Here is a 27729-nt window from a genome sequence, read left to right on the forward strand (position 1 = left end):
GCAGAAATATTTTTATTTCATACAGCCCCTCCTGGCTGTACTCGGCCTGGCTAAAGACAATGAATGTAACTTGTCCGGAAAAATAACTGTGGGAGTCACTCCTCCAACCCCCTGCCTTTCTGGCTTCCCTCATGTTTTATAGGGTTTTTTTGAAGAGTCCTCACCATCAGTGCTGTGACAGCAATCAGCAACTGCATGTTTAAGTCACACATACTGGAGAATGAATACCTAATCCTGTAAGGATTCTACCTGGCCACACATCTCTTAAGAACTCCAGCAGGTTCTGAGTCCTGCTTGAAATCCTAAGCATCAGCAGTAATGGAGCAGTTAGCAGAAAAATGACCCTGTAGGGGGTGAAAGCAACAGTGCTGGCATGGGGCTGCATCTCCTCCTGGAGCCACAGGGAAGAAGGAGCCTCATGCTTCATCTTATAAATATTACTTGAGGGATATGATGAGGAGTTGCCTCCTTCTTTAGCCTGCATCTTTTTACAAGCACTCAAAATAAGGAACAAAAAAAAACCAAAACAAAAAAAAAGAAAACAAACAAAAAAACCCAACTCTGCTCCAGAAACCAGCTCTGGAAAAAGGGCTATTATGCCTGTGGGTAGCAGGAAAGTGGATAAACTAGTATTTCTTAACCTGCTGAGTGTGTGGTGCATTTCTCAGATGCAGAAATCACATGCCTTTCTGTAAGCAAGAGATAACATCTCTTTGGTTATTCACATGTTCTGTATAAATATATACTCAGATACCAGAAACAAACGAATATAAAAAAAAACACAGTGATTTCTCAAATAAACAAGCACACTTTGGGCAGAAAGGAGAGAGGGGCACAATGCTGCTTGGGGCGGTGCTGACTTTTCAGGACAAACCAACAGGAAACAAAAACTTCTCTTCAGTTCCCTGAAATTTACATATTTGTGTGCCATTGTGTTCTTCCCAACGGAAAGCCAACGTGACTCAAACATGAATCAGAATTGGCTCTGTTTCATAGAATCCCAGACTTTAAAAAGCGCCCTAAGGTCAGGCACCCCGGCACACTTTGTGAGGCTGTCCAAAGCCTGAGCATGGCACTGGCACCGTGACTGGGCACTTTTGGAAGGAAACTGCGTCAGGAAGGACACCTGTACTGAATGCTAGGTAAGCATTACTCTAAACAGAACTACATTGAACTGTAAGGCTGTATTAAGTAGTAATTTGTTGAAGTGGGGCTGTATTACTACACTTGAAAGGAGGTTGTAGCAAGGTGGGGGCTCTCCTGTTCTCTCAAGCAGCAAGTGACAGAATGAGAGCACAAAGCCCTAAACTGCACCAGGGGAGCTTTGGGTTGGACATGGGGAATCATTTATTCACAGGAAGGTGATTAGATTGGAATGGGCTGGTGGAGCCACCGTCCCTGCAGGTGTTTAATACTGGATGTGGCACTCAGTGCCATGTTGGCAAGGCGGTGTCTGGTCACAAGTTGGAGCCGATGACCTCAGAGGTCTTTTCCAACATAATTGCTCCTGTAGCTCTGTGATTTTATGCCTATAAAACGATCTTAAACGAAAGTCTGCGTTTATATGGCGGGGAGAGAAATGGCTGTAGATGGCGTACGAGGAGCCTTTGGCCAAGCGGCACCAGGTCGGGACCGATCAGAACTCCAGCGCGAGGATCGCGGTCGGGAGAACTGTGGCGGAGCGCGGATCGGGCGGCTCCTGGGCCCCCGCCGGCCCTCACGCCCTCAGCCCCGCGGCCGTTGGGCCGGGCCCTCAGGAGCGCGTGCCGCGCGCCGCGCCTTCCCGCCCCGCCGCCCGTCCCCCGCCCGCCGCGCCTGCCCGCCTTCCCGGGGCGGGGCCGGTCCGGCCCGGCAGCGCGCTCAAAATCGGAAGCGGCAGGCGCGGTGCTGCAGCCGCGCTTCGGGTCCGGTGAGTATTACATGTGGCTGCCCAGCCGCGGGAGCGGTTCGGCGGCGGCACCGCGTCGGGCGGGAAGCTCGCGGGCTGTGCATGGGCGGCGTCCCGGCCGCGCTCGGAGACTCGGCGCTGCGCGGCCCCAGTGGCCGTGGCGGGCTCGGGGTGAGTGCCGGGCCCGCTGGCTCCTGGGCCGCGGGGCATCAGCGCCGGGACTGGAGGTGCCGGCTGCAGCTCGCAGCCCCCCAAATCTGGCGTGTGAAGAGACCCTGCGGGGCTCCGTGTGCGCGTTCTGCTTTTTCGTCTGGCTGCTGGAAACTCCTCTGCCTCCCGGCCCCTCTCCCGGTTCCTTTCTGCCCGCGGAATCCCGCCTTGCGTTTCTGCGGTGCGGTTGTTTCTTTGCTCCTTTTCCTGCTCGGTTGCTCCCTCTGTCCCGCTCGTCCCTCCTCGCCCCCCTGCCCTGCCATCGACCCCGGCCCCTCCGCTGCTTCCCCCGGCGGGGTCCGGCCGCTCCGCGCCTCCCCTCGTCCCTGCTTCTGTGGCGGACCGGCCTCCCTCCCACTAGGTGGTATTTCCTAAAACCACACAAAGTTCTCTTTGCCTTTGCACTGCGTGGTGAATTGCAGCATCTCGCCCTCGGTTTCTGGTTGTCAGACACGAGCGGTATTGGCCGGGCAGTGCAAAGAGTTAATCGTGTGGCGGCGGCCCCTCAGCCTTCCCGCAGCCGAGGGACGTGGGAGTGGCACCTCCAGCAAGGCAAGGTTTTCTAATAATAGCGCTAACCTAACGTGTTTAAAAGGAAGAGCAGGTGACTTGCACAGATGAGTCAGTTCAGCTCTTCAGCATTGCTCTTCTCGCTGCTCCTTGCCTTCCCCGAGCTGTGGGTGTCTGGCTGCCCGTGGAGGTGGCGAGCGCCTTGCCCGGCCCTTTGTTCGCCGTGAGCAGCGCTCACGTTCCCGGTGACACTCGGGTGTGTCGGTTCGGGCTGAGGGAAGGCTGGAGCCGGGGACTGCGCAGTGTGTGTCAAGTGCAAGGGAGTGAGCAGGTTTCCTTCCTTAGAAGTGTATTTCTGTAAGCTCCATGCTTTGGTGATGGTCTCTCTACCTTGGAGTGACACTGGCTATGAAACTGCTGCGGTTGGCTAAGGGGGGATGTTCTTCTCTCTTTCAAATGACAATATTTTGTAGCTTTAATAATAAAAAAAAAGGCATAGTGCCTCAGAGTTATTTAAATCATTAAGTGTTCATTCAGGAAGTCAGTGCTTATTTCAGAAATGGTGCACTTTTCTTTATGGCTCTTGGAGTATCTGGGCCATAATCTTGTCATGGGATACTTGTTATCTGTGCAAAACGGTTAAAGTGTTTGGTGGGGGAAAGAGCAAAGTGGTTCCCCGACAGGAAATTGTTTCTGAAGGTTTTGTTTTGGTTTGGTTTTTTTGGTAAAGGACTTTTTGCAAAAGTCCACCTGTGGGGAAGAGTGGTTTTTGTTCTGTTATAACTTCTTGTCACTAATCAGACTGAAACTGTTTTCACCTGCCTGTGGAAGCATAACATCTTAAAAGGTGTTATTTAAAAAGAAGGGGTTTTCTGTGTGGGTTTTTTTTTCCTCTCTTTTGTAACCTCTTTACATAACTTTAGTGCTGTTCCGTGTCTTTAGGATAACTTTCAACACCCATTTTTGGAGATCTCTTCTGTGCCACTGGTGTTACACAAAAACACTGGAGGAATGCATTGTATGAAAAGTAGCATTCCAGTAACCTGTTATTCCCTTGGATTTCTGCAGCCTGTCTCTTCCCATTTTCTTGTCTTCCTTTCTAGGTCTCTTGTCTTTCATTAGAGGGAACTGGCAGGGCTTAGGGACCTGCTGAGGTGAAACACTTCTATTTTACATATGCAGAGTGTAACAGCTGATTGTAAACCTGTGGATAGGCTGCCCTGTAGCGAGAAAGGCTGGTGTGACAAACTCCCCCTTCTGATTTATCAGCACCTTCTTGTTTGCATCTGGTGACATTTACTGAATTTGAGAAGAAAAAATGTGCCTGATTTTTGGTTAGGTGGTTTTGTTGGGTTCTTAAGACCAGATTAGGCCAGCTGAGGCTGTGAGTTCAGCTCAGTTTCTCACTGTGCACAGGCAGCAGAACAGTGCACAGCACTCCACCAGTGCCTGTGCAAACCTGGATTTCTGTTAGATCCTGAACCTGTAAGAACTGTGATATATAATTAGGGATTTAGATGGAGAGTGTGTGTATTCACTGAACACTCTCACCCGAGGTCATTTATGCCATGTTCCCCTAAATTGTACTTTTCCTGTGCAACGGGGTGACAGGAGTCATCCACACTCAGCAGGAGCCTGAGGAGCTGACAGATCAAACAGAGTTGGTTTTTTTTTCTGTAATAGAATGAAAATGCAGACACACAAATCCAGTGACTGCCACCTTTGGAGCCCTTCCTGGGGCAGCCTGGTGCTTGGAAGTCAGGCAGGGGGAGAAAGGGCTGTCTCTGGTAACTCTGGACAGGTTTGTGCCTGGTGCAAGGAGTGCTGGTGTGGCTGTGCAGGAGCAGCCTTGAGATGTTGGTTCCTTGATAAGGCAGCTCCTGTGGCCTCTGGGCACAAACTCCCCAGCAGGAAAGAGCCAGCCTGGTCTGTGGTTTCTGTGCTGAGGGGAATTGCGTGCAGATGGGCAGGTTTCATTTTCTGTGCTTAGCAGTTCCTACATGAGTGAAAGAGCACCATTTACTGTCGATTTTGGGTTGGTTTTTTTGGGTTGTTTCCTTTTTTTCTCAAGGAGCTGCCTTCTCCTTTTTTCCTTGGCATGCTGTGGCTTTTTGTCTGTGCCAGATTACAGAGTTTTGGGGGCTGGACTTACCTGCACATCTGTGTACCTTGCAAAGCCAAGTACATGAAAGTATTTCTAATTACCGAGTGGAGCTCATGGCTTAGCCAAACATGCAAAACTCTTGGAGGTCCGAGCCCCTTTTAGTTTTGGATGCCTTTGCTTGGGGTTGGAAGAGGTTGCAGGGTGCTGAGTTTAGCTTTAACTAAAGCTGATGAGTTATGATTATGGTATGTGCATGGGGGAGGGGGTCCCTTCCTCAAGGGTTTTACAAGTCTGATTTTTTTTGACCCTGACAAGAAGGATATAGGGAAAGGAGGGATAAAACATGGAAGTGTTGAGTCACACAGTGCCCAGTGTCATTCCTTCGGTTTGGTAGCAATCTGTTAAGCTTCTGCCTTGATTTGTACCAGATGTCTGTAGTGAACCATGTCCTGGCATCCTGCTGTTTCCTCATCCATGCTGGGCAGAGAGCAGGGCTCTGTGGAGCTGCCAGTGGTGTGGATGAGGCACCTCCTTGCACCTGGGTGGGATGGCAGGGATTCCTCCTGTCCATGCAGAGCACAGGGCTGTGTTGATGCCTCTCTCACACCTTTCTTGGCAAGGGCTGCTCCAAGAGTCCTTCAGCCCCTCCCCTTGAGTAGCCCCGTACTGGGAGCCTTGTTAGCGCTGCCCTGGGCTCTTGGTGGCTCCTGCTCTGGCTCCAGCCTGCTGCTGTCCCTGTGTCCCTGCACCAGCATGGCACTGCTTGGCACAGTGGGCTCTGCCTGGGCTGCCCTTGCTGGTAAACATCAAACATCAGGAAGGGGCTGTAGCCCTTCATGCATTGTGGGCATTCTGCTCTTTCTGCCATGAGAGGACAGTGCCACTGTGGCTCTGAACTCCTCCTGCCTCAGTAGCTTGCTCCCCACTTTCCTGTAAACTCTCAGAGCTTTTATTCAGCTTCTCTGAGCTATCAGCAGGGGAGCAGGGTGTGTGTGCAGTCATGGCACACACAGATGTTGCATTCTTGTTTAAATGGCTGCAAACCTGCTCTTTCCTGGTGAAATGCTGTTGCTGTGACCTTTGGCCAGTTTCTAGTGCTCTTACTGCTGTTTATAGAATGGGCAATACCCAGGCCTCTCAAATATTCTGGACTATTTCCTTCATCTTTAAAGTTCCCGTGTGTCCCTTGGTAAGTGTAGCTTCTGGCTGTTCAGTGTAATTGCTGTAACACCTTTGGGTTGGCAGCCACGTGAAACAAATCCCCTTAGATCAGCAGTTGCTGTATTTTGGCTTTGTGAGCTCTTCCTGTGTTTCAACATCAGCCTATTCCTCCTAAGGTAGAACTGAAAGTGAAATGGTCTTGCTTTGTTTCATGCACAGTCATGTGTTTTCTCACTGTGTCTATAGACTACAGCTAAGAGAGCCTGTAGGTGCTGAGGCATCTCCTGCTTGCCTGGCACTAGGAGAGTGTACTCCTGCAGGCAGGAATTTGCAGTTTGCAATTTTCCTGTCACAGTTCCCAAATGCTCCTGCAGCATTTCTTTGAGAATGAGTATCTTCTTAGCTCTGTATCATTGAGAAAGGTGTTTAAAAGAGATGATGCTTTCTTTTATGCTGACAGTGTATGAGCTGCTGCTGTCAAACAGCTTTGATCACAGTGTGAATGCTGCTTGGAGTTATTTTTGGCTGCCTGGTTTGATGCACAACTTTCTTTTTAAGATTGTTGAAGATTTCTGGGCTCCTGTCATAAGAGATTCCTTCAAGATTATTGTGATTACTTTTTAAAAACTATTTTTGTACTGGCTTCATCAGTTTAACAGTCATGGTGGGAGTGGAGGTTGCAGTGCAGCACAGTGGGAGAAGGGAATCAAAGGATCTGTGCCAGACTTTCCTTCTGGGGATCATCTCTGGCTGTCTCTGCTGGGGCACAGTTGTTTCATAAAGCTGAGGCACGTAAGAGAGGTTTACATCTCTGATACACTTGATGTTTAGGAGGAAGGGAGCCTGCTGAAAATTCATTTTCATCTTCTGGGGAAGATGTCAAATATTGACACACAGGGTTGTGGATGCTGTCAGAGCACATGAGCGTGCAGCTGTGAAGATTTGTCTTTGTGCTGCTTTCTTAGAAATGCTTTGGATGTTTTTATGCTGAATGTTCAGAGCCTGAGAGGGTGAGCAGGCTCCACTGAAGTCATTCTGGTGAATACCAGCTGTGAGAATTCCCTTGACAGTAAATTGTCCAGTGCACTGAATCATTGCTGAGCAGCTCCATGAGTACAATCCTGGCTGTTGCACCAGCACCCTTGTTTCAGCTAGGCAGGGAGCTGCTGAAATGTTGTTCTGCAGAAAGGAGAGAGGGGGACAGTGCTGACTTTGCATGGCAAAGCTAAACAACTTCAGGAAACAGAAACTTCAGTTTTTTGAAGTATTTGTGTGTCATTGTTTTCTTCCCAACATGACTCAAACATGAATCAGGCGCTGGGGCTGTGTCTGCTGCAGGATCTGGGCACTTTGTCACTGCTCAGGTGTAAAAACAGCTTTGCAAGGGTGCAGTGCCCATGGCCCAGCTGGGGCATGCTCTAAATCCAGGAGCAAGTCTTGCATTTCCCTGGCTGGACACCATCACTTGCACATCACCAGTGATGGCTGGAGTTTGTCCCAGTACTGCCTGCCCTCTGTCTGTTTGTCCTTCCTTGATAATGTCCAAACACCGGAACTGTGATTCCTCAGTGCCTCCTGCTTTTCCATCATTTCCAAGGGGCAAACATAAGGACTGCTTGTACATTCATGCACTGTGCCATTCTAGCAGGGCTCTGTTGCAGCTGCTGGGCTGCAATAGTTACACTTTGAACAGGAAGCCAGCCCTGTAAGAGCTGCAGGCTTGTGTGCTAGTGGTGATGGTGCTTTTCCATCAGGGTTTGCTCTGCTCCCCCCAGCCAGGTCCCAAGCAGAGACAGAAATATTTCCCTGGCCTTACTGAGGGGATGGAGAGCAGGAGGAGCTTACCAGGCTGGAGTTCCCTTGCTCAACACAGAGGGGAAAACACAGCCCAGTGCCAGATCCAAGCATCTGCCTGCACTTTGCCAGCCAAGATCCAAGTCCTGCCCTTGCCTCTTAGGCTTGGCTGTGCCCAAAACCTGTGGAAATTCTGTTTGGGTCCAGCTGTAGTCAGCTGAATTCCAATTCCAGCTGCTGGCTTCCTGCTGACTCAGTTCAAGCCCAGCTGTGTCTGTGGGCTGGCTGCTGAAGAATGAAAATGTTGTTGTGCTGCCTCTGTCACTGCTCCAGTACAGAAACCACGCTGCTGGAAAGTTCCTGCCTACCTGGTTTGTAAAGAGCATTAATAATATGGCAGTGCTCCTTCTTACTCATTCATGTGCTGCGTGGGCTGGTCACCAGAGCTTTTTGAGCCTAATGAGAAGGGTGGTTTTGATGAGGGATTTGGGTGTTTTTCTTCCTAAGAAGTCAAAGTACTGATAATTGGAAGATTGCTGCAATTCACGTCATTGTGAAAAGACAGAAGAAAATTACATAAATTTCTTCAGAAACTTACATAAATTTCTATCAAAAAAGCCTGCTGAGAACTTCTTTTTAGAATTGTCTCTAATAAACTTTTTCTTCCAAAGAAGAAAAACCCTTTAAACGAAGAGTGAAATGTATTTCTAAGCCAAAATACACAGCTGAGAGTGCTTGGTGTCCAGGCTGAGATGATAATTCTGTGCTAAAGAATCAAAAGTAAAAATGCCCCAGCTAAGGCAGAGGTTGTCCTGGTTGGATTTTAAGTAGTCTCATGATTCCTGATTAACAGGGCATTCCTCCCAAGAGCCAAGCAAAGAAATGACAAGTGACTGGGGCAGGAGGTGTGTCCTGCTCTGGGCCACTGAGCTGCTGCTGTCCCCAAGAATGCTCCTCATGGCTTGTCAGTTTTGCCACTTCCCAGACAAGCTCTTGATGTTGCATCTTCTCTAAGTCAAAATACCCTTGGTTTGGAAGCAGTGTTCCCTGTGGAAAGTCCTGACACTCTCCAACCAATGGCTTTGGTGTTAACCAGATGTACCAAACCATCCTTTAGTTTCACAGCTGTGTGTGTGTGAGCATCCACACATGGCCAGAGGCTCTTGTTGAGCCCATCCTTCCCCTGGCTTCCACATGGCAATGTCTCTGTCCTCCCACCACGCTGCTTCTCTTTCCAGAGCCCAGAAGCAAATTCTGCTTTAGGGGTGAGTCTCAAATGAGGCAAAATCCTGGGATTCTGGACACTGGTACATGCTGGCAAGTCATTTGCAGGGCAAGGAGCAATGGGGGCAGGTTTCCTGTGGTGGTGATAACATCCTATTTACTCAGTGCTGTTGCTTTGGCACACCAGCAAGGTGCCTTCCCTGGGCTGTTTAGTTCCTGTTGGGTTTATGGGCTGGAAGTGGAGCATTGCTTTTGGTGATTTTGGGCTCTGTGATGTGGTATTTGCTTACACTCTCCTGACCTAAGTGCTGCAGACAAACAGTGGCACAGCTCAGAATATACTCAAGTAAGGAACTTCCTAAGTCTGTGGTGCTGTTTCTCTTTCTTTATTTTCCAGTAATGACTGGATATGTAAAGTAGTTGTGCCTGTGGCAGGTTCTCATGAGGACAGTAAAATTGAGTGGTTATGGTTTGATATATGGATTTAAAGTGTCAGGACATAGCAAATACTTGGTTTCCCTGCCTGTAAAACGATGCCCTGGCTCTGTAGCTCAGCAGTGAAATATCTGCCTAAAGGACAGGAAGTGCCACCAGGCCCTGGAAGGGAGAAATAATCACTGTTTTACTTCTTCCAATAATGATGTCATCCTGCCAGCAACACCCAAATTCTCACCTTTCAGCTGCCACTCAAGTGAAAGCAATGCTCAAACTGGAAGTTTTTAACTTTGCAGTGACTGATGCTTTATTGTGGTTTCTGGAGATTTTAATTGCTCCTAACTCAAACATGAGACATAAACATCTTGACAGCTCACACAATAGCTCCATTGGCCCATAGTCCAGACATGAAAGGAGTCAGTCTGTGCAGGCCTGTGCCTTCCCTGCTGAAAGCAGTGTTTTTGTGACAGACATGTCTGCTGGAGCTGAAATAGTAACTCCAGGCTGAGCTGGGAGCAATCTGAGGGGAAGTGATGGTAGCAGAGGCACTGTTTGTGGGGTGGCTGCTTTTCTGAGCTGTCTTGAAGCACAAGTGTGGAGATGAAAACTGATTTGTAGGGTGGCTCAGCACTGCTGCAGGGATTCTGGGCCCTGCTGCTGTTGTGGCAGCCCTGAGAGCTGTGGGGAGTTCCCCCAGCAGGAAACCATGGTGTTACACAGTGTGTGAGGCTTTTCCTTTGGATTAGCCCTCACTGCTTGAGGTGGGACAGAGGCATGGAGTGCCAGTTGCCTGTAGTCGCTGCTTCTCCCTCTTTTCCACCCTGTGAACTGCAGTGCCATCTCTCCTTGCCCTGGAGTCAGGGGCTTCTGGCCCTGCCTGCCCTTGCCTCTAGTGATGCCAGCCCTCATTGCTGGGCTGCACATGGGAAAAGCTCCTCTGGTGAGTTCCTTGTGAGGTTTAAAGGATGGTGTAACTTGGGGAGGAGAGGGAGAAACAGAAGATGGGACACCAGACCTGAAGGAGCTGTGTGGCTGGAGAGCAGTCAGTCCCATCCCTCGGGTGTGCTCAGCCCATCTAAAGAGCTGGGATTGCCTTGGAAGAAGCATCCACAGAGTTCACTGGTGAAAAACCCCAGAATTCACTGGTAAGAACTGTGTGTGGGTGGAATGAGGGCTTTCCTACTGCACTGACAGGCTGCTGGTGGATGTGCTTCCCCAGCTGTAATTGTTTTCTTGCCATAAGCCTCTCCCACAGTCCTGCATCCCATGCAGTGTTGAGTTGGAATGAACATGCCCTACATTGATTCTGTAGAACTGATTTAAGTGGTTAAAGTACCCCCTTCATTGTTTTTCTAAGAAAGAGAGAAAGAACAGGTTGTAGTCTAAAAAACTGGTTGTACTCTTATGTGTTGAACACTTCAAGGCATTTAGTGATTTCTCAGAAGCAGCTCATTTCTCACAAAGAAATATGAGCTCCTCACAAAGTTCATTTGTCTAATGAGTGAATTGAAGTAAAAAATGAACAATGTATTAAAATTAGTTGTTGTTTCAATTAAAATACCATATTCTGTAAAAATTCATTGCAGGATTTCAGCAGTCCTAAAGCAACCTTAACAAATGTTCTAGTTTGACTCTGAATCTGAGTGCAGATGGTGTTTGTACCCTTTATCAGTCTTATCTCCTTCTCCAACTAAAGATTCTTTTTACCCAATATAAGGTAACCTTTGTCCCTCCACCAGAAACAGTCTCAATCTGAATCTAGAACTACCAGGATTCCAAAGTCTTAATGATTAAAAATTTTGGATGATATCAGCATGATTACATTTGACTGTTTTTGGTGGGTTTTTTTAAATTTTTTGAGATTCCTTTAAGGAATTTGACTTCTCAGCAGGAACTTCATGAGTATTGAAGAAGCCCTTTGCATTGATTCAAAGTAGTTATGCAAAACTTGAGGTTCCTGTAATTACTAGTTAACTAAAATTAAAAATAATTTACCGTGTATTGTAGAAGTAGGAAGCCATTTGGGGGTGGAGAGAAATCCTTTTTCCTCTTCTCTGGTGTGTTTTTGACCACCCAAGCAGAATTTTCTTAGCTGAGGGCAGGTATTGCCTTCAGAGTCATTCACTGCATGGGTGGTCAATCTTTGCTTTAGGAAATTCAGTTTCTGAAGTTGTGTTCAGGCTCCCTTGTCTTCATTTTTTTGCCATATTAGTACTTTGGAGTGTGGTGGAACTTTTCATTGTTCTGTTTGTGTGTTTGCTTTATCTCATGTGCAGGAGTAGACAAAATTGCTATTTGCAGCTATGGTGGGTGACTTTTTTAATGTCTCTATTTTTGTGGACTTGGCCTGAGGAGTGTCTGTATCTACACAGAACTACAGAAATATTGCTTGTGTGGACAACTCCTGAGGAGTTTGCACAAAGCCAAAGTCCTGCCACAGACTTAATTCTAAACCCCCCCTTTCCTCTTAATCTCAGTGCTCTGTTTTGAGTTCTCAAAGCTGAATTAACGTCTGTGTCTCTTGCAGCAAAGTCAAGCCCAGAAGAGAAGTCACCCTGACCTGTTTCAGAGCCCCTGCAGGTGCCAAAGAACAGGACAGAGGACTCTCCCCAGCCAGAACGCTCCTTAGGGCAGAGGTGAGTAGCAGCAATAGGGATTTGAATGGAACAGAGGAAAATGCAAAGCAGCAAGGGATAAGCCTGTGTTGTAGCTCTTAGTCTGACATAATTTCATGAAAAGAAGAGCTCATGGTTAAGAGGCTTCCTGGGGGCTGCTGTGTGTTTCAGACATTGCAGATTGTGTTTTGGTCTTGGACCTCTAAGAGCCTTTGAAAAGTTGGGAGATTCATGATCTCTTGAAATATGACTCTGCTTTGCTTCAGAGTTTGAATTTCTTTCTGCTTTCACTTCCCTCTTTTCTACCAGCATGCTTAGTTATTTGAAACACAGATGTGCAGGATTGCTGGGAAATCGTCATTTATCACTAGCCCAGATCTTTGATGGTTAGCAGGCCTTGTGCTTGGGTTCCTTGCCCATTTTTGGTTTAGAAGTGCCTGCACAACAACCAGGTTGTTGCTCTGGGTGAAGAAGGCTTGGTAGGGAGGCAGTGCCCACTTTCAGCCAGGCCCTGCTCATCAGGAGCTGAGCCAGAGATTTGTGTGTGCAGCTGTGTGGGACTGTGTGTCCAAGGCACCAAATGCAAGGTTCTGAGCCACCCCCAGCTGCTCCTGGCAGGATGAGGAGGGAGCACTGTGCTCCTGCATCTCCCCTTTGTGAGGGAGAGAGGGAGGCTCCCCTGTGCCCTCCCTTGCTGGGCGCCTCTTCCCTTGGGCTCTGTCCTGCTCTCTCCCTGCCTCCTAGCTAGCCTCCCTGGAGGCTTTGCAGAGTTGCACTCCTGGCTGGAAGCCTCTGCTGGCACTTGATCCAACCTTCCCCATCATGGTATTTGTTGGGAAGTATTGAAATGAGCCTGAGTTTCCATGTGGATCTCTTGCACGGAGGGTGGGGAGAGGCACCCTCAAGGCCCTGTGGATGTACAGCAGTGTCAGCTGGGATTTTCATTTCAGAATATTCTGCTGTGCATGCAGACCTGTCAGCTCACCTGCTCCCAGGAGGTGCTCAGGAGTTCCTCTCTGATCACCCTGCTCTATGGCAGGAAGGAGATTTGTGCCTCTCATTCTCAGTTGTAGTTTCCTCAGCCCTTTTTCATGACTGATGGTGTGTGATGGGCAGCTCTCTCCAGAAATAGGGCTATGCATCACTAAAAGGGACATTGACTATGAGACATGGCCAGACACAAGTGCAGCTGCAAGATGTGGATTTATGGGAATTTTTTTCCTTTCACACTTTTCTTTCTTACTCTTTCACAGGACGAGGATTTCTGGTCTGAAGCAGAGGGTGACAGGAGCTGCTGTCCCTGAATCCATTATGGAGCAGGTTAGAGTCCAACATGTCTGAATTCAGCTGTTCACAGTGTGCAGTGGTTTCTCTGGTACACTTGTCCTGAGATGCTTTGAAGGGGATAAGTCTCAGTGTTGGCTGGTGTCCTTCTTGAATTTCCCAGAATTTCTGCAGTGTTCCTGGCACTGCTCTGAATACAAGGAAGTGGATGGAACCAGTGAGGCTGCAAGCTGCTTCCCTGCAGCTCTCAGTGTGACACTGCCCCTTGGGGCTGCAAGCTGGAGATGTAGCTATGTAAGAGACTACAATGTTCATCGATAAAGCTACAAACTGCTGAACTAATAAAGGAATGGGCACAGCCCTGTGATCAGTGCATTGCATTGCTTTTTGTGAGGTTCAACACTATTAATGCTGTTACTTAGCACACTTAAATCTTACACAGTGAACTGTAACTGAAATGTCTGTCAACCTCCCCCAGCCCAGCTGATTTTAGGATACAGTTCTAATCCCCTACTCTGCCCTCTGCAAAGCCTTTTGAGCACAATATGATTTTAAAAGTATCAGTGATAAACCCAGTGAGCAGCCCAGCAGGCAGTTGAAGGGGATTGCCACCAGGTGACCTGCACTACTGTCTGCAAACAGGCATGCTCAGACCATGGAAGGTGTGCCTTCTCTTCATCTCTGACTGATCATATCCTTTATTTTCCATTTGTTTCCATTTCTGAACCCTGCCTTTTGTTGACTTTGTTCCTCCTTTTGTTTGCCCAGTCAGATATGGTCATGTTAGGTTTTGCAAGGTTCCACTCCCCAAAATTCCCTTTCAGTTACCAAGTTCGTCCTGGTTGCATATTGTCAGCATAACAAACCATTCTTTAACTATTTTTCTTCTCCCTAAATAAAATCAGGCCTAAGTATTTACTTACAGGCAGACCATCTGCATACCAGAGTAAAGGTTTTCTTTCTTTATTTATTTCTGTACTTATATCATATCCTACTCTCTTATTTATTTAACTAAAATTTTTGGAGAGTCTCCTGGTTTTCTGGAGGCCTTAGTTGGTTATGAGGCTGGGGGTTCCAGTGTGGCCTCTTGCTCCCATCAGTCTGCCTGCCTCATGGACCTCCTGAACCTAATTAATTTGGGCACTGTGTGCTGCCTTGCTTGAAGGCTGCAGGTTGTGTGGCCATGGAGACACATGTGCCCATTTACTGGGGGTGAACGTGCCACTGGAGGTGACTCTGATCTGCCATCTCATGTCACTTTTCTTGTGAGCAGCTGCTTGGGTCTCTGTGAGGAGCTAAACAGGTTTATTATGGAGCTGGTTGAGGTTCCTTGGGGTTTTTGCAGCCTTATGCTCTTATCTCTATTTCCCACCTTGTTACTGCTCTGCTCTGATTACATGGAAGTGGGGAGCTCCTGCCTTCTTTATGCACAGCAAGTAGAATGCCCAGTTCCCAAACACAGGGTAAAACCCTTCCAAACAGAGGTGTCTGAGTAAGGGGAATGGATGGGTTTTGTGAGCTCACACCTGTTTCAAAAGAGGAACCCAGATTGGGGTTGCTGCCATTGCCACAGCTGGAAAGGTGAGGAGGAGGTGAGCTGGGCTTCCAACACCACTTTGTAAGAGCAGAGCCTTCTGTCATTCCCCATGGGACAGTCCTGTGTGTGTCCACAGCCAGGAGTCAGTCTGCCTTTGCTGAGGCCCTGTGGAGCCCCTGGCTGATGCTGTGCCCAGAGGAGGCCACAGAGACGTGTCAGGGTTGGCAAACACTGCATGCCTGGATGCTCTGAGCGGGACGTTTTCTAGGCATGGCTTGAACAGTGATCTCCTTATGCTTCAGATCAATGGACCTCTTCAGATGGAGCATGCATTGCTGTTCAGCTTCCTGGATGTATCCTCTGACTGCAAGTTCAAGGAGCAGCTGCATTCCCTGCAAAGCCAGCAGATCATGTTGTGCCAAGGGAGCGATGACGATGAGGTGCAGACCGATGGCAATCGCAGTGGCCACTTCCGGAATGGTGACGTAGGTGAGCAAGCTTTGCTCCATCCCACGTGTCTCTGAACATGGTGGTTTTCTTTACACATTTCCTATCTTTGTTTGTATTTATTGTCTGTTTCAGAGGAGTAATGTTTTCTCTATTGGGAAGCTTCACTGTGTGGCTGCGGGTTGGGAGTTTAACACTTAGTGCTTAGCACTTTCTCTCTCCCTGGATTTCTTGAGCACCTGTCACTGGGTTTTGTCTGCAGTACACCAGAACAAGGCACAAAGCTGCTGCTGGTGATAGCTGCCCTCAAGGAGTGTGATAGTAAGCAGTTAAAGTTAGGCCTCACTCTGCTCCTCAGGTGGTGTCAATACTTGGGCTAGGATCTTGGAACAACTTGAGTTCTGGTACTGGGTAAATCCCTTTCTGCTCTACCAGTCTGGTGAAAACTGTTCCTCAAGTAGCTTCTGGTCCTGTTCCTGCTTTGCTAGCCATCTGCAGCGTGGCTGCTGCCCCTTGCCCAGGGTGTGTCAGCTGGCACATTGACCTCAGCTGAAGCAGGGTGAGGAGGAACTGCCACAGGAAATAGCCCTCTCACACCAATTGGCATAGGTCTCATGCCACAAGCAGGTAGGACAAGGTGTAAGGTTCTCAGCTGAAAAAGGACAGATTCAGACTAGATGTAAGGAAGATTTTTACAATGAGGTGGTAAAACACTGGCACAGTTGCCCAAAGAGGTGATGGGTGCCCCACCCCTGGAAACATTCAAGGTCAGTTTGGCTGGGCTTTGAGCAGTCTAATCTAGCTGAAGATATCCCTGCTTATTGCAGGGAGTCTGGATGAGATGGCCTTTCAAGGTCTCTTCCAACTCCAACTATTCTTTAAGGTGCTGTATTTTAGGTCCTGTATTTTAGGTGGGGCTTAAGAGACAAGTCCTGACAAGTCACTTAAAGTCTAGAATAATTAGGTTGAAAAAGACCTTCAATGTGTTGCAGAGCTTCTCAATTCCCCTTTCTGGGGAGGATGTTGGCAGTAACTGTCTTGTTCAGATTTTGGTTGGAGATGTTCTAACATGCCCTGCAATGATTTTTTTGGGCAGGGTGAGGCTGCATTTTACCTAAACTACAGATACAAACCCCTGTTTGCCACAATTTCTTGTAAGCAACCTGGGTACATATACACATAAAGAAACTGTGCTCAGACCTGTCATGAATACACTCAGGGGTGGGAAGGAGGTTGCTAATGAATATTAGCAAAATGCTGTGACCTGTACTGAACCTGGTCTGACTACAGCCTGTGAACTAAATTCTGTTTTTTGTGTTGGCAGGGTTGGCTCCAACAAATGAAGAGGTTCTCCGGGTCATTGCTGCTCAGCTTGCTGAGATTGGAGACCAGTTTGATAGAGAAATCCAAGAAAGAGTAGTAAATGGCCTAGTGCAGCATTTTTTGAATGAGAATCTGTCTAATGAGGTGAGTGAAAAGCAACCTGATAAGCACTTCTCCTTTTAAATATTCTGCATCCTTCCTGCTGTGACTTTGAAGGCATCTGAAAATTAATCCCAAACATTTACCTTTGAAGATTTGTTAGAGATGGTTCTGTGGCAGAAGTTAAAGTGTAAATTGGGTTCCTTGGGCTCATCTCCTTTCTGCAGATGATGAAATGGTGATTGTGGAAAGGGACTGACTTTGAGGTATTTTGTCCTTCTTTTGATGGCCCCACGGCTTACCTTGGAAAATGAATAGTCTGGCTAAGGCTTAGTTTTGGTATTTAAGATCTTTACACTTTGGTGCCAAGTCCTGTGTATCTGCTGACCATCACATGGGTAAAAATGGAGCAGGTTAGTGACAGGGGCTTAACTTGTGCTTGTTACTGAGCACTGAAGAGACAGCAAGTCATGAGACCCTTTTCTGATGCTGTGAGTGTGCTCATAGGCACAGTGTTGGGAGTAGCCGTGGGTTTAGGCCCCTTCCTAGATGCAGTTGGCCCAGCATCTAACATGCCTTGCTGCTGTGCAAGGGAAGTGGAGTTTGAGGTCTCTTGTGTTAAAAAGGAAAAGGAAGGCTATCCAAGCATTAGATCTACATCTGGATCAAGAGCTATAGTTTTTTGGGGGTGTTTTTTATGTCACAGCTGGCTGCCATGGCTGGGAGGAAGGGGAGCAGACCCTGGGGTGTTGCAAGCAGGTATTGGCACAGACCTGGCATGCTGAGAGCCCTTGCTGTGGCACTGAGATCCCTCTCTTCCTCCCACACAGGAGATAACCCGGCACATGTCCAGGGTGGTGGGAGAGCTCATGCAAGCCATCCCCTCAGACATGGAGCGGGAGAAGGCCATGTTGGTGCTAGCAATGGTCTTGACTAAGAAAATTGTGAATACAGTGCCCTCCCTTCTGCGCCGTGTCTTCGACACCACTGTGAACTACATGAACCGGCAGTTCCACAACTACATTGTTGATATGGTGAGTGCTGTCAGACAGCCCTGTGGGAGTCACAGCCAGCCTTTGGGCTGTCCTGGGTTATTCCCTGAGGGGTGGCCTAGCTCTGCACTGCCTGCTGCTTTCCCTGTAGTGCTCTGGAGGTTGGGCCAGAAGGCAGAGTCAGTCCCTGCAGAGCTCTGGCAATGAGTGTGCTTCAGGGGGTCATGTCACATCTGCTTGCCCTCCCCCTCAGAGCAGCCAGTGAACAGAGTGCATTTGTTCTGTCAGGCAGAGAGAGAGCTGTGACTGCTCCTCTCCTCTTGCAAACTCCTCAGGGAGCTCTACCAGTAGCATTCTGGTTAATGATTCTTTCATTCCCTCGGGGAAAAAAAAGCCTGACCTGAGCTCTACTGGCTGCATTTCCCCAGTGTCTTGACCCTGAGCTCTCTGCTCTTGTCTTCCTCAGCTCCCCAGAGCTTGGGAGAGCTGGAAGGGGAAAGGAATTGCTCTTGAGAATTAACACTAGCAATGAGAAATAGTCAAATCTGTTCTTGTTCTCTGTTGGCACTTGGGCAGAGGCAGGGACACTCCTGCACTGCAGCCTTGCCAGGGACAGCGTTGGCAGCACCCTGCAGCTGGGCTGGCTCACCCTGTCACTTTGCCTCACCCTGGGCACGGTGTCACTGTGCCGTGTCCTTCAACTCTGCCCTTCCCTTCACTCACTTTGGCTCCAGCGTGCTGAGTTGTGCCAGACATGTCACTTGTGTGAGACTGGCCCGTGCTGCTGCCCCTGCTGGCTGGCACCACCGAGGGCTGGAGCTGGCCCTGGGGCTGTCCCCATGGCTGTGTCCCCGCTGCTGGCACGGGCAGGAAGGAGCACGGCAGGTGGCAGTGTTGGTGCACGCTGGAGCTGCCCCGGGGCTGTCCCTCATTGTCCCCACGGGCAGGAAGGAGCACGGCAGGTGGCAGCGTTGCTGCACGCTGGAGCTGCCCCGGGGCTGTCCCTCACTGTCCCCACGGGCAGGAAGGAGCACGGCAGGTGGCAGTGTTGGTGCACGCTGGAGCTGCCCCAGGGCTGTCCCTCATTGTCCCCACGGGCAGGAAGGAGCACGGCAGGTGGCAGTGTTGGTGCACGCTGGAGCTGCCCTGGGCGGGCACAGGGCAGGGCTTGGCATGGCAGAAGAACCCTGCTGCTGTTCATAATGCCCCTTCTGTTTCTCTCCCTCCAGCTGGGTGAGTGAGCTCTCCAGGCCTTCAGCATGCACATTACTGAAGACTTTCTCTGCTGGATGAAGATGACTCTATTTATGCTAACTTTTGAAATACAGCTGTGAAAAGGATGGCAGGGCTTCATAGATAGGCTTTTGTAGACTAGCACAGCAGTAATAGTAGTGTGAGCTGCCTGCCAGCTCTGCCAGTACCTGTAGGGAGTAGTGTCTGCCTCTTTCCTTTCACAATATTTTTTAATTTAGCAGCAGATTTTGTGCAGAGCCTATCTTGTGCCTCCACAGGCCCAGTGGGCACAGGGCCTGTCCTCTGTGGTTTTTCTAAGCAGCTGTAGGATTTTGCTTTAGTTATTCACTTCCCAGCCCTGCTCCTGCAGCTGAGCCATGCTGAATGTTCCCAGGAAGGCCTCAGGCTATGGAATGGGTGGTTCATCAGCAGGGGTGGGTGGGAATCAGGTTTATCTTGATAAGAAGCTGGAAGCAAGAGGGAACAGATCCCTGAAGTCCACGGTGGGGTGTGCCCAGAGAAGGGTGACACCAGGATACCTTCAGTATCAATCACCATCCTCCTCTGTTTCCTTGAAAAATAAAACTGACAGAAAAAAATATAAAGAAAAGGGTGGAGTAGGCACAGGGAAAGTTTTTTGACAATGCAACCTGAATATATTTTGTAATCTCAGGCTGAACAAACTTGGACTCAGGTTGTTTGATACCTAATCAGATAAGGTGACAAATGTGTCACCTGTGATCCAGCTGCCTCAGGATTTTTTCAAGTATGTAAATATTTTATAGGGTTTTTTAACTTAAATAAAATTGTCATTTCTGATGGCCACTACAGCTCTGCAGACTTTCAGTCTCCACCTGAAAATTTTTTGTGCAAGTACTCATGGCATTCTTCTAATTCACCATGGCTTCTGATGCAGCTGCCAGCAGTAGAGGCACTCTAGTCCTGTCCCTGTGCCTTGAATAATCAAATTTCCTGTAAGTAAAACCACCTTTTCTTCTGGTGCCTGCACTAAAACGGGGAGAGTGGAAGCACAGAAGTAGTCTACACATTGTTTTTGAAAACTGTACCATTTATTAAAGTGCAACCTGGGGGCATGGTCTTACAGCAGTGTCCCATTAGCAGAGGAAAAAATGTACATACCCCTTCACTTGAACTGAATATTGAACAATGAAGCTGGAAAGAACTTTCTTGTCAAGGTGGAAACACTTTTATTAACCAAATGGCACAAGAAGCTTTCGACAGTTTTCCCCCGAGGGCTGCACTTGCACGTTGGAATGAACAGCAGTGTGACGAGTTCCTGGGATAATGGGTGACCTGAGGACCAGTCAGGGTCTCTTCCCCCAGGCAGGCCTCTTGAGAACAGAATCCAAAACCCCTGCAAGTCTGTCACTATCTGCTTGCACCCAGCAGAAGAGATCCCCTAACCTGCAGCTTCAGAGTCAGTCCCATTAGTCTTTACTACTTAACAAACCAAGTGGCATTCTTTTGGTCTGAGTGGGTTTTTAGGTTTACAGTTGAATAAAAGCTTATCCTGCAAGTTAAAACTGAGGGCAAAGCCCCTAAGGGTACAGCAGTAAGATGCATCCTCTGCAGTTTGTTGTGTCCACATTGATAATGTCCTTTGCCTGCCCTGCAGATACTGCAGGGAGATCAAAAGCAGCTTCCACTGGAAGCCAACAGGAGTTCCCCCACTTCTACAGCATCACCACAGACCTCTAGCTTGGAGGAAGCAAGTCAGCCTACCCAAGAGACTGAGAGAAGGTCAGCTCTAAGTAGAAAAAAAAAAGTTACAAAATTATTTAACTTAACCAGGTGGAGCTGAGTGATGTGTTGTGGTTCCTCTGGACTTAACACTACTGCCCCTTCCAAGCCAAGTCCTGGACAGGTACCAGGCACAAACTGAATTCTGTTGCCTAGACCTGCTCCCTCTGGGCCTGAGAGCTTGTCTACCTGAGTCAAGCAGTGCTAGCTTAAATTTTATAAACACCCCCCCTTCCTTTTTTGTTTTGTTATGGCAATACACAGCTTGCACTCTTAAGCACAGGTACATCTGTTAAGTCAAAGTAATACTGTTCTTGCAACCTTCCTGATGCTGAAATTAAGCAGTCCAAGGCACAGCTTTTGCCCTCATTAGGTAGAGCAGATATTGTGCCTCACACCCCTCCATGTTTCACAGAATCACCTGGTTTGCAAAAGACCTTTGAGACTGACTCCAGTCCATGACCAAACACCACCTTGCCAACCAGACCATGGCACTGAGTGCCACATCCAGTCTTTACTGAAACACCTCCAGGAATGGTGACTCCACTAGCTCCCTGCAGCCCATTCCAATGTCCAATCACCCTTTTTGTGAAGAACTTCCCAATGTCCAAACTAAACCTCCCCTGGCACAGCTTAAGGCTGTGTCATCCTGACCTGCTGCTGTTGCCTTGGAGAAGAGCCTGACCCCTCCTGGCTCCTCCCTCCTTTCAGGTACTTGTGAGTGACCAGGTCTGCCCTGAGCCTCCTCCTCTCCAGGCTGAGCTCTCCCAGCTCCCTCAGCTGCTCCTTGCAGGATTTGTGTTCCAGACCCCTCACCAGCCTTGCTGCCTTCTCTGGACTCACTCCAGCCCCTCAGCATCGCTCCTGAGCTGAGGGGCCAGGACTGGGCACAGCCCTGGAGCTGTGCCCTCATCAGTGCTGAGGGCAGGGGCAGAATCCCTGCCCTGCTCCTGCCCACACCATTCCTGAGCCAGGCCAGGAGCCATCACTGGCCTTCCTGCCCACATGGGCACTCTGCTGGCTCATGTTCAGCTGCTGTCAGTCACAACCCAGGTCCCTTCCTGCCTGGCCACTGTCCAGCCACTCTGTCCCCAGCCTGCAGCACTGCAGGGGTTGTGCCCAAAGTGCAGGACCTGGCACTTGGTTTTGTTGAACCTCCTAACACTGAACTCAGCTTATGGATCCAGCCTGTGCAGGGCCCTCCCAGAGCTCTCCTCCCCTCCAGCAAACAAACACTTGCACCCAACTTGGTGTCCTCTGCAAATCTGCTGATGTTAAACTCATTGTCTTCATCCAGATCATCAATAAAGATACTAACCAGGAATTTTTCACTGGGAAACATTTTCTCCCCTTGAGCTCCAACAAGAGCAGACACAGAGCACAGAATATGACATTCTACTAAACCCTGGGCTTTCTGCTGCCTGTAGGCATCACAGCTGGGCCAGCCACGTGCATCTCTCCACCCAGTCCCCCATTTCACAACAAAAGGTTCTAGTAATTACACTCTGAAACTAACAGGAACTTGCTCTGGCTTAGTGACTGCAAAGCCAGAAGCATTTCTAGTTTTTCCCAGAACAGCAATATCTACTTTACTAGGGCTTTGCCAGTACTGCCATAACCCTGTAACTGACATTGAATATAGGGAAGGTTTATAACCTCATATTATTTCATCTTCTACAATCATTAAAATGAAAGAAGACCAAACTTTAGCAGCTTTCTTGTTAAGTACTAATTAAACTTTTCATTTGTGACCACTAGAAAGCATTGATTAGTTTAAAAATCCAGTCCAACATTTTAGCCTAGCTGTGATCAGGGGTAAGAAAGGAAATGGGATTCTGGCAGCAAAACTTGTCCGGTGTAAGAGCACTCAGCACTGCAGCTTCCACCTGGCACTTGAGCTGCAGCTGCCTGAGCACAGCCAGAGTGAAAACGAAGCCCTCACAAACAGCAAGGATGGATTCCTGCAGTGCTGACTTGCCCCACAGCTCAGGGGCCTCAGGAGCCCACCAGGCTCCACCCAGCACACAGGAGCTGCAGCTGGCTGGGACAGGGCCCTCATCTGCACTTTGGGCTTTTGGGCAACACAGCAATTCTGCCTTTGCTCTCAGCCTCTTGTTCCTGCAGTGCCAGCTGAAGAAAGTCCTTGCCCAGCTCCCACAATGCCCAGCTAAGCAGAGCTTAGAATTAAGCACAGCTGAATTAAGTTGCACCTTACCTTGAAAGCCTTTCCCTTGACAGCTCCTTATTGAGCATGCTGCCCACTGCAGTTCCCTAAGTATTTCCAACTTTTTTCACAGATCCAGCCCTCTGCTGTTTTAGCATCTCAGCTTTAGGGTATGCTAAGGATAAATTGAAGACAGAATGGGTCTAAGGTAGATATTTTGTTAAAGTACAGGCCACTAGAGGAGAGATATTGAGGCACTTCTGAGAAGGGGTTGAGCAACACAAGTGGAAGTAATTCTATATGCCCTTTTGCAAGTGTATAGCTCCTGCCTCCCCTCTGCCAGCTAGGAGAGATCCACTAAGGAGAGGCTGCATCACACCTTCCAGGGTAACTGGAGCCTACAGTTTAAGGTTACTGTAATATACTTGAAGATGGGGGAAGAAAACTTCCATTTTCTAATTCTCACCTCTTAACAGAGCAGCCTCTCACTCAGGTCTGTAGGAACACTGCCATGTGAGCTTACCCCCCTTTGGTGCCTTCCACAAGGCCTGGCCCAGCTCTGACCACAGGACTCCAAACTCTGCAGAATTCTACCCCACAGTTGACCTTTTAAACTAGTGGAGTGCTCCCAGAGGAAACAGACTCATACAATCAATTTTTTGAACATGTGGTCAGTTCAAATTCTCACTGATTTGCCAAATCTAAAAGACCCCAGAAGGAAAAGAACATTATAAACAAAGGACCAAGTAAGCAAAACACAGTGCAACTGATGCTCCATGAAATGCAGCAACACACAGATACTCAAGACTTCTGCCTGACCACGGAAATGCCTGACAGTCATTTCTTTTCCTTACCACTGCTGCCACCTTCACACTGCTGTGCGTGGATGCTTTTTATTTCATGCCCCACTGGGCTCCTTGTGGCAGAAAGTTTTTAACTTCTTCCCTTGCCAGCTTGGATTTATTCTTGTTTGTCCTCTACCCATCTCCACACTACTACTGAAACAACCCCATCCACAGGGAAGATTAATTACACCAGTTCCACCCTCCCTCATTGATACACAAATTATCCAGAGTGTCCTCAGACTCCATCTCTGCCTCAGAGTATCCTGGGTGCCTAGAGGTGGGGCCGTACCAAAAGCAGCTTCACTGCCTTCAGGAAGGAGGGCATGTGGGTTAAGAACAGTTTGTGCCCAGAGAGGAACCCAAAGCCTTCAGCAAAGCACAGAGAGGGGCAGCCCTGCCCCAACCTGACCAAGCAATAATCCACCCTTGCCACCTCAGAGACTGTGCCAATCCCTGATAAACACAACATGTGAAATGAAGCAAAGCTGTTCCTGCATGTCTGTGACAGATGGAGATGAAGAGACCTCTCCTCCACGTAGGGAAGCCCCTGCAAGGGGCCAGGAGGGGAACTGCCCTGGTGGGGAGGCAGACACCAGAGAGCCCCTGTGGCATGAGGAGGTCCCAATGACCCCTTCTGGGACACAGCACAGCAATAAGTACCAGCAGGGCACCAGAAAATGGCAAAAAAAAAGTCAATTCCATTTTGAAATGTGATAAAAGATTTGGGGTTCTTTTTTCTGATAAGGCCAACTTGCTATGTTTTATACATGGAAGAAGAGCAATCAATGATCAACAGTACAGTCCAGAACTCCAGAGCTCCAAGTTCAGTCCACAGCTGCAGTATACACACAACCCTTCCTCTTAATAGTCAGCTTCACACACACACAGTTCAAAACCCAATAAGTTTTCTAGAAAATCCATTTCACAAAAGCTTACACAAAAATAATTCCTCAGAATCTGATACATTCTGACTAACTTTCCAGCATCCTGGGATAGGAAAATGCAGCAAGAATATCCTAAGATAGAGAATATGCTAAGATCTCTTCATTCTGAGATCCCTTAAGAAACAGGCTCATCAGGATATGGTTATTTAGAAATAAAAGTACCTTGTCTTTGTGCTTTGCAAAGACTTCCCCATAAGCTCATGTTTTGTTTTTTACATTATCACAAGTTCCCTTTCACCTTCCTCCATCTGGTCTAAGCCACAGTGCCAGCACCAACCCTCAGATCCATCAGTTCTGCCTGGGAAGCCCAAGGTGTTGCCCACTGAGCTGCAGCTGGACAAGGACAGACACACAATGTGCTGAAGGAGGAACACTTGCAGCTGGATCCCACTAAGGAGCAGGGCAATACCTGAAAGGCTTCTCTCCACACACACCTCAAGTGTTGTGACTGCAGAAAGGGGGATTTCCTTTTTTTGCCAAAGTTAATTGCTCATGATTGGTGAACCTGTAAGTTGAGGTAATTACAGATTCACAGTCGCAGAAGTTGCACTGAACAGCACTCTGGGCCAGGTCAGGAACAAGCAGATAGAGATGTTTAATGCTCTTTTGCTCAGTTATTAGAATCCATTGCTTTATATATCTGGGATGCTGTCACAGGCAAGACCAAGTTAGGGCTAAATACACTCTGTGCTTAACTTGGGAAAGACAATGCAGACTGCAGCGTGACACAGGATAGCAGAGCATTTAATATCTGAATTGCACTTGAGGCACTGGCCTTGCTTCCACATGGGTTTGCTGTATTTTTGCTGAATATACCCCAGATATCAGAGTAGTGATCCCAAGGGCACCGTGTCCAGCATCAATTTCGTACCTCTGGTAACTGAAGGGTTTGCAGTAAAGTGGGCTGGGCAGGAGCAGAGCAAATGGATTCTCAAACCAGCAAACAGCAGTGTCCCTCCCACCCTCCTGGGCAGCACCTCTGCCCCAGCAACACCAGGATGCTCAGAGATAATACAGCTAGAGAGAGGCAGCATCTTCACAGGATGGGGCTCCAGTAAACGTTAGGGGCCAAAACCAGTGTGAGCCAAGAGGTAAGAATAAGCACTGTCCCACTGGGGCTTAGGAGGAACCTGGAAGGTTATGAGGAGCAGTGCTGTACCTGAGAGGAAGCTGAGACAAAAGGGACACCAGCCTCTCGCTACAGGACTCAGGTTGCTAATGTTTGTTAGGAGGGGCTCGGGGGCACAACGGGAAGTGACAAGACAGCACAGCTGCAATAGCGGTCAATCTGAGAAGCCAAAATCTCCAGGGGCTGGCAGCAGCTGGCTCTCCCCTTCCCCTGGGGATTTTTTGTTCCAGTTCCTAGAGTATGAGCACCCCTTTCTTCAGCACCTGCACTTTAAGTTCTTAAATTTGCAGATTTTTTTGTTTTTTTTTTTAAAAATACCCCCGTACTTTAATCACGAAAAACCAGTCCCCGCCCCGATTCTACTAAAAACATGATTGTCCGTAGCTGGAGGCTTATTGAACAACCTCACCTCATCACCACTGAGTTACTCAAATGTCCAATTAAACAGCAGGCAGCTCAACCTTTAGGTAACACAACTACAAAAATTGGATGTGCTCTCTTCTCTCCTCCCTCCTCCTCAGAGAGCTCCGTTACTTTTTCCTAAGCGCCAGCGCTACTCCGACTGCCACGGCCAATATAGCGACCGCGGCAGCCCCGCCGTACAGCAGTATCGATTTCCCTTCTGGCAACAGGATAGGCTTCTCCTCTGCAGCCGAGGACTTCTCTTCTATTTCTTCCAAATGGCCCTCTTTCCCCGCTTTTTTTTCCCCTGGAAGCACTATTTTCTCAGGTTCTGGTGCAGCCTTTTCTTCTGATGGGGCTAACTTTGGGACAGGTTTACTTAACACGGGGATTTCAGGTTCAACAAGCTCTTCAGCTGCTTTTCCCTTTTCCTCCTGTTTTGTACGCAGAAGTGCAGAGGGATGTGCTTTTTCAGCAGCAGCAATTTCAGGAGGTTTTATTTCCTGTAAAGAAGCAGAGGTTTCTGGAAAGGCTGCCTGTATGGTCTCTGCAGCACCAGCTGGCACCACTGCTTCCTCAATCCCCTCTGGTATCTCTTCCTTCTCCACGTGAACAATGTCAGAGTTGGAAGAGTTGTTCTCACTCCTCTCTTCAGCCCCTCCGTTGCTGTCCAGGCTTTTGACCTCTTCAGGATCCATGGCCACCTGCTGCCAGGACTCGGGTCCCAGGGACACTGGCAGGCTCTCCGTGTGCCAGCTCTGACTGGCTGACAGGGACACGGGCAGGCCCTCCGACTGCCACGACGTGGTCACTGTGGGCGACTCCGGGGGGCTCACCTGCCCTGAGTTGTCACTGGTCAGGATGTAGATGTCATTGCTGTCCTCTGCAATCAGCCCCGGATACTCTTCCTCTTCGGATTCCAAAGTGAAGACTGTTCCCTACGAACAAAAAGGAGGACACAACACGTGAGTGATTCCTTCAGCGTTCCCTCTGGACGGGACACCTGGAAACTTGGTGAGCTGGAAGAAAGATGAGAGGGCCTCTGCAGGAGCAGCAGCTGCCTGACCTACATTTCAGTAGGGATTACAGAACCCAGCTGCTCCAGCTGGCGTGTGCAGAGAATGGAACCCCTTACATGAGCTTTGCTGGGAGCTCCTCCTTTCCCTGACTTTATCACCATGACATCACCAAAACGCACCACATGGTCATTATTAAGCTGACAAGACACTACAGTCTGAAACCAAACTGCAACAGAACAAAGAAAAAGAAATCAAACACAAGAAAACAATCCCAGCTGAATACCACTCACTCCCCACTCCTTTCTGTGCAAGTGCTCTCTATTGCTTGTCTGTTTTCACCTAACAGCGTTCCTCTTATATTAATTTTATCCCATTTCCAGTGCTATGTGAAGCCTGAATTTCTACTTTGTACCAACAAGCTGGTATCTACAATGACTCTAGCATTTTACTACAATTTTAGCTATTCTTCAACGAGTTCACTTTCAAAAACTGCCATCGTAACTTTGGCTACACAACTGAAGTTGAAACAAGCAACCAAGCACAGACACCCAGAGATAGTGACAGGGCTTGCTTGCTTTTATTTAGCTAGGAAAAATCTGTAGGCATCCT

At 48.5% G+C, this 27729-nt stretch overlaps 2 protein-coding genes across 4 annotated transcripts in view; one reads left to right on the plus strand and one right to left on the minus strand.

Moving 5' to 3' along the window:
* The first annotated feature begins 1802 nt into the window (after positions 1–1802).
* Positions 1803–19916, plus strand: BID (BH3 interacting domain death agonist). Of its 3 annotated transcripts, none has more exons than XM_064735754.1 (7): positions 1803–1909; positions 11854–11962; positions 13195–13261; positions 15065–15251; positions 16534–16676; positions 17462–17665; positions 18853–19916. In XM_064735754.1, exons 3-7 carry the CDS (start codon positions 13253–13255, stop codon positions 18862–18864), a joined length of 555 nt encoding a protein of 184 aa, XP_064591824.1. In that variant the 5' UTR covers positions 1803–1909; positions 11854–11962; positions 13195–13252; the 3' UTR covers positions 18865–19916. The 3 variants fall into 3 exon arrangements, with proteins under 3 accessions (XP_064591824.1, XP_064591834.1, XP_064591841.1); XM_064735764.1 differs by lacking the exon at positions 1803–1909 and adding an exon at positions 1950–2059; XM_064735771.1 differs by lacking the exon at positions 1803–1909 and adding an exon at positions 2945–2965.
* BCL2L13 (BCL2 like 13) overlaps positions 19905–27729 on the minus strand; it is a 39180-nt gene continuing 31355 nt past the window's right edge. Inside the window, exon 7 of the mRNA XM_064735742.1 lies at positions 19905–27039. Within this exon, the coding sequence (XP_064591812.1) occupies positions 26230–27039 (810 nt within the window). The 3' untranslated portion in view covers positions 19905–26229. The remainder of the gene's footprint in view (positions 27040–27729) is intronic.

The sequence above is a fragment of the Zonotrichia leucophrys genome, chromosome 1A (assembly GCF_028769735.1).
Source record: "Zonotrichia leucophrys gambelii isolate GWCS_2022_RI chromosome 1A, RI_Zleu_2.0, whole genome shotgun sequence".
Classification (NCBI taxonomy): Eukaryota; Metazoa; Chordata; class Aves; order Passeriformes; family Passerellidae; genus Zonotrichia; species Zonotrichia leucophrys.

What these genes read in the sequence shown, in the direction of transcription:
- BID (XM_064735754.1), top strand. An exon ending in CTTCCGGAATGGTGACGTAG is followed by an intron (nt 15,252 to 16,533) that starts GTGAGCAAGCTT and finishes TTGTGTTGGCAG; the next exon opens with GGTTGGCTCCAACAAATGAA. An exon ending in ATGAGAATCTGTCTAATGAG is followed by an intron (nt 16,677 to 17,461) that starts GTGAGTGAAAAG and finishes CCTCCCACACAG; the next exon opens with GAGATAACCCGGCACATGTC.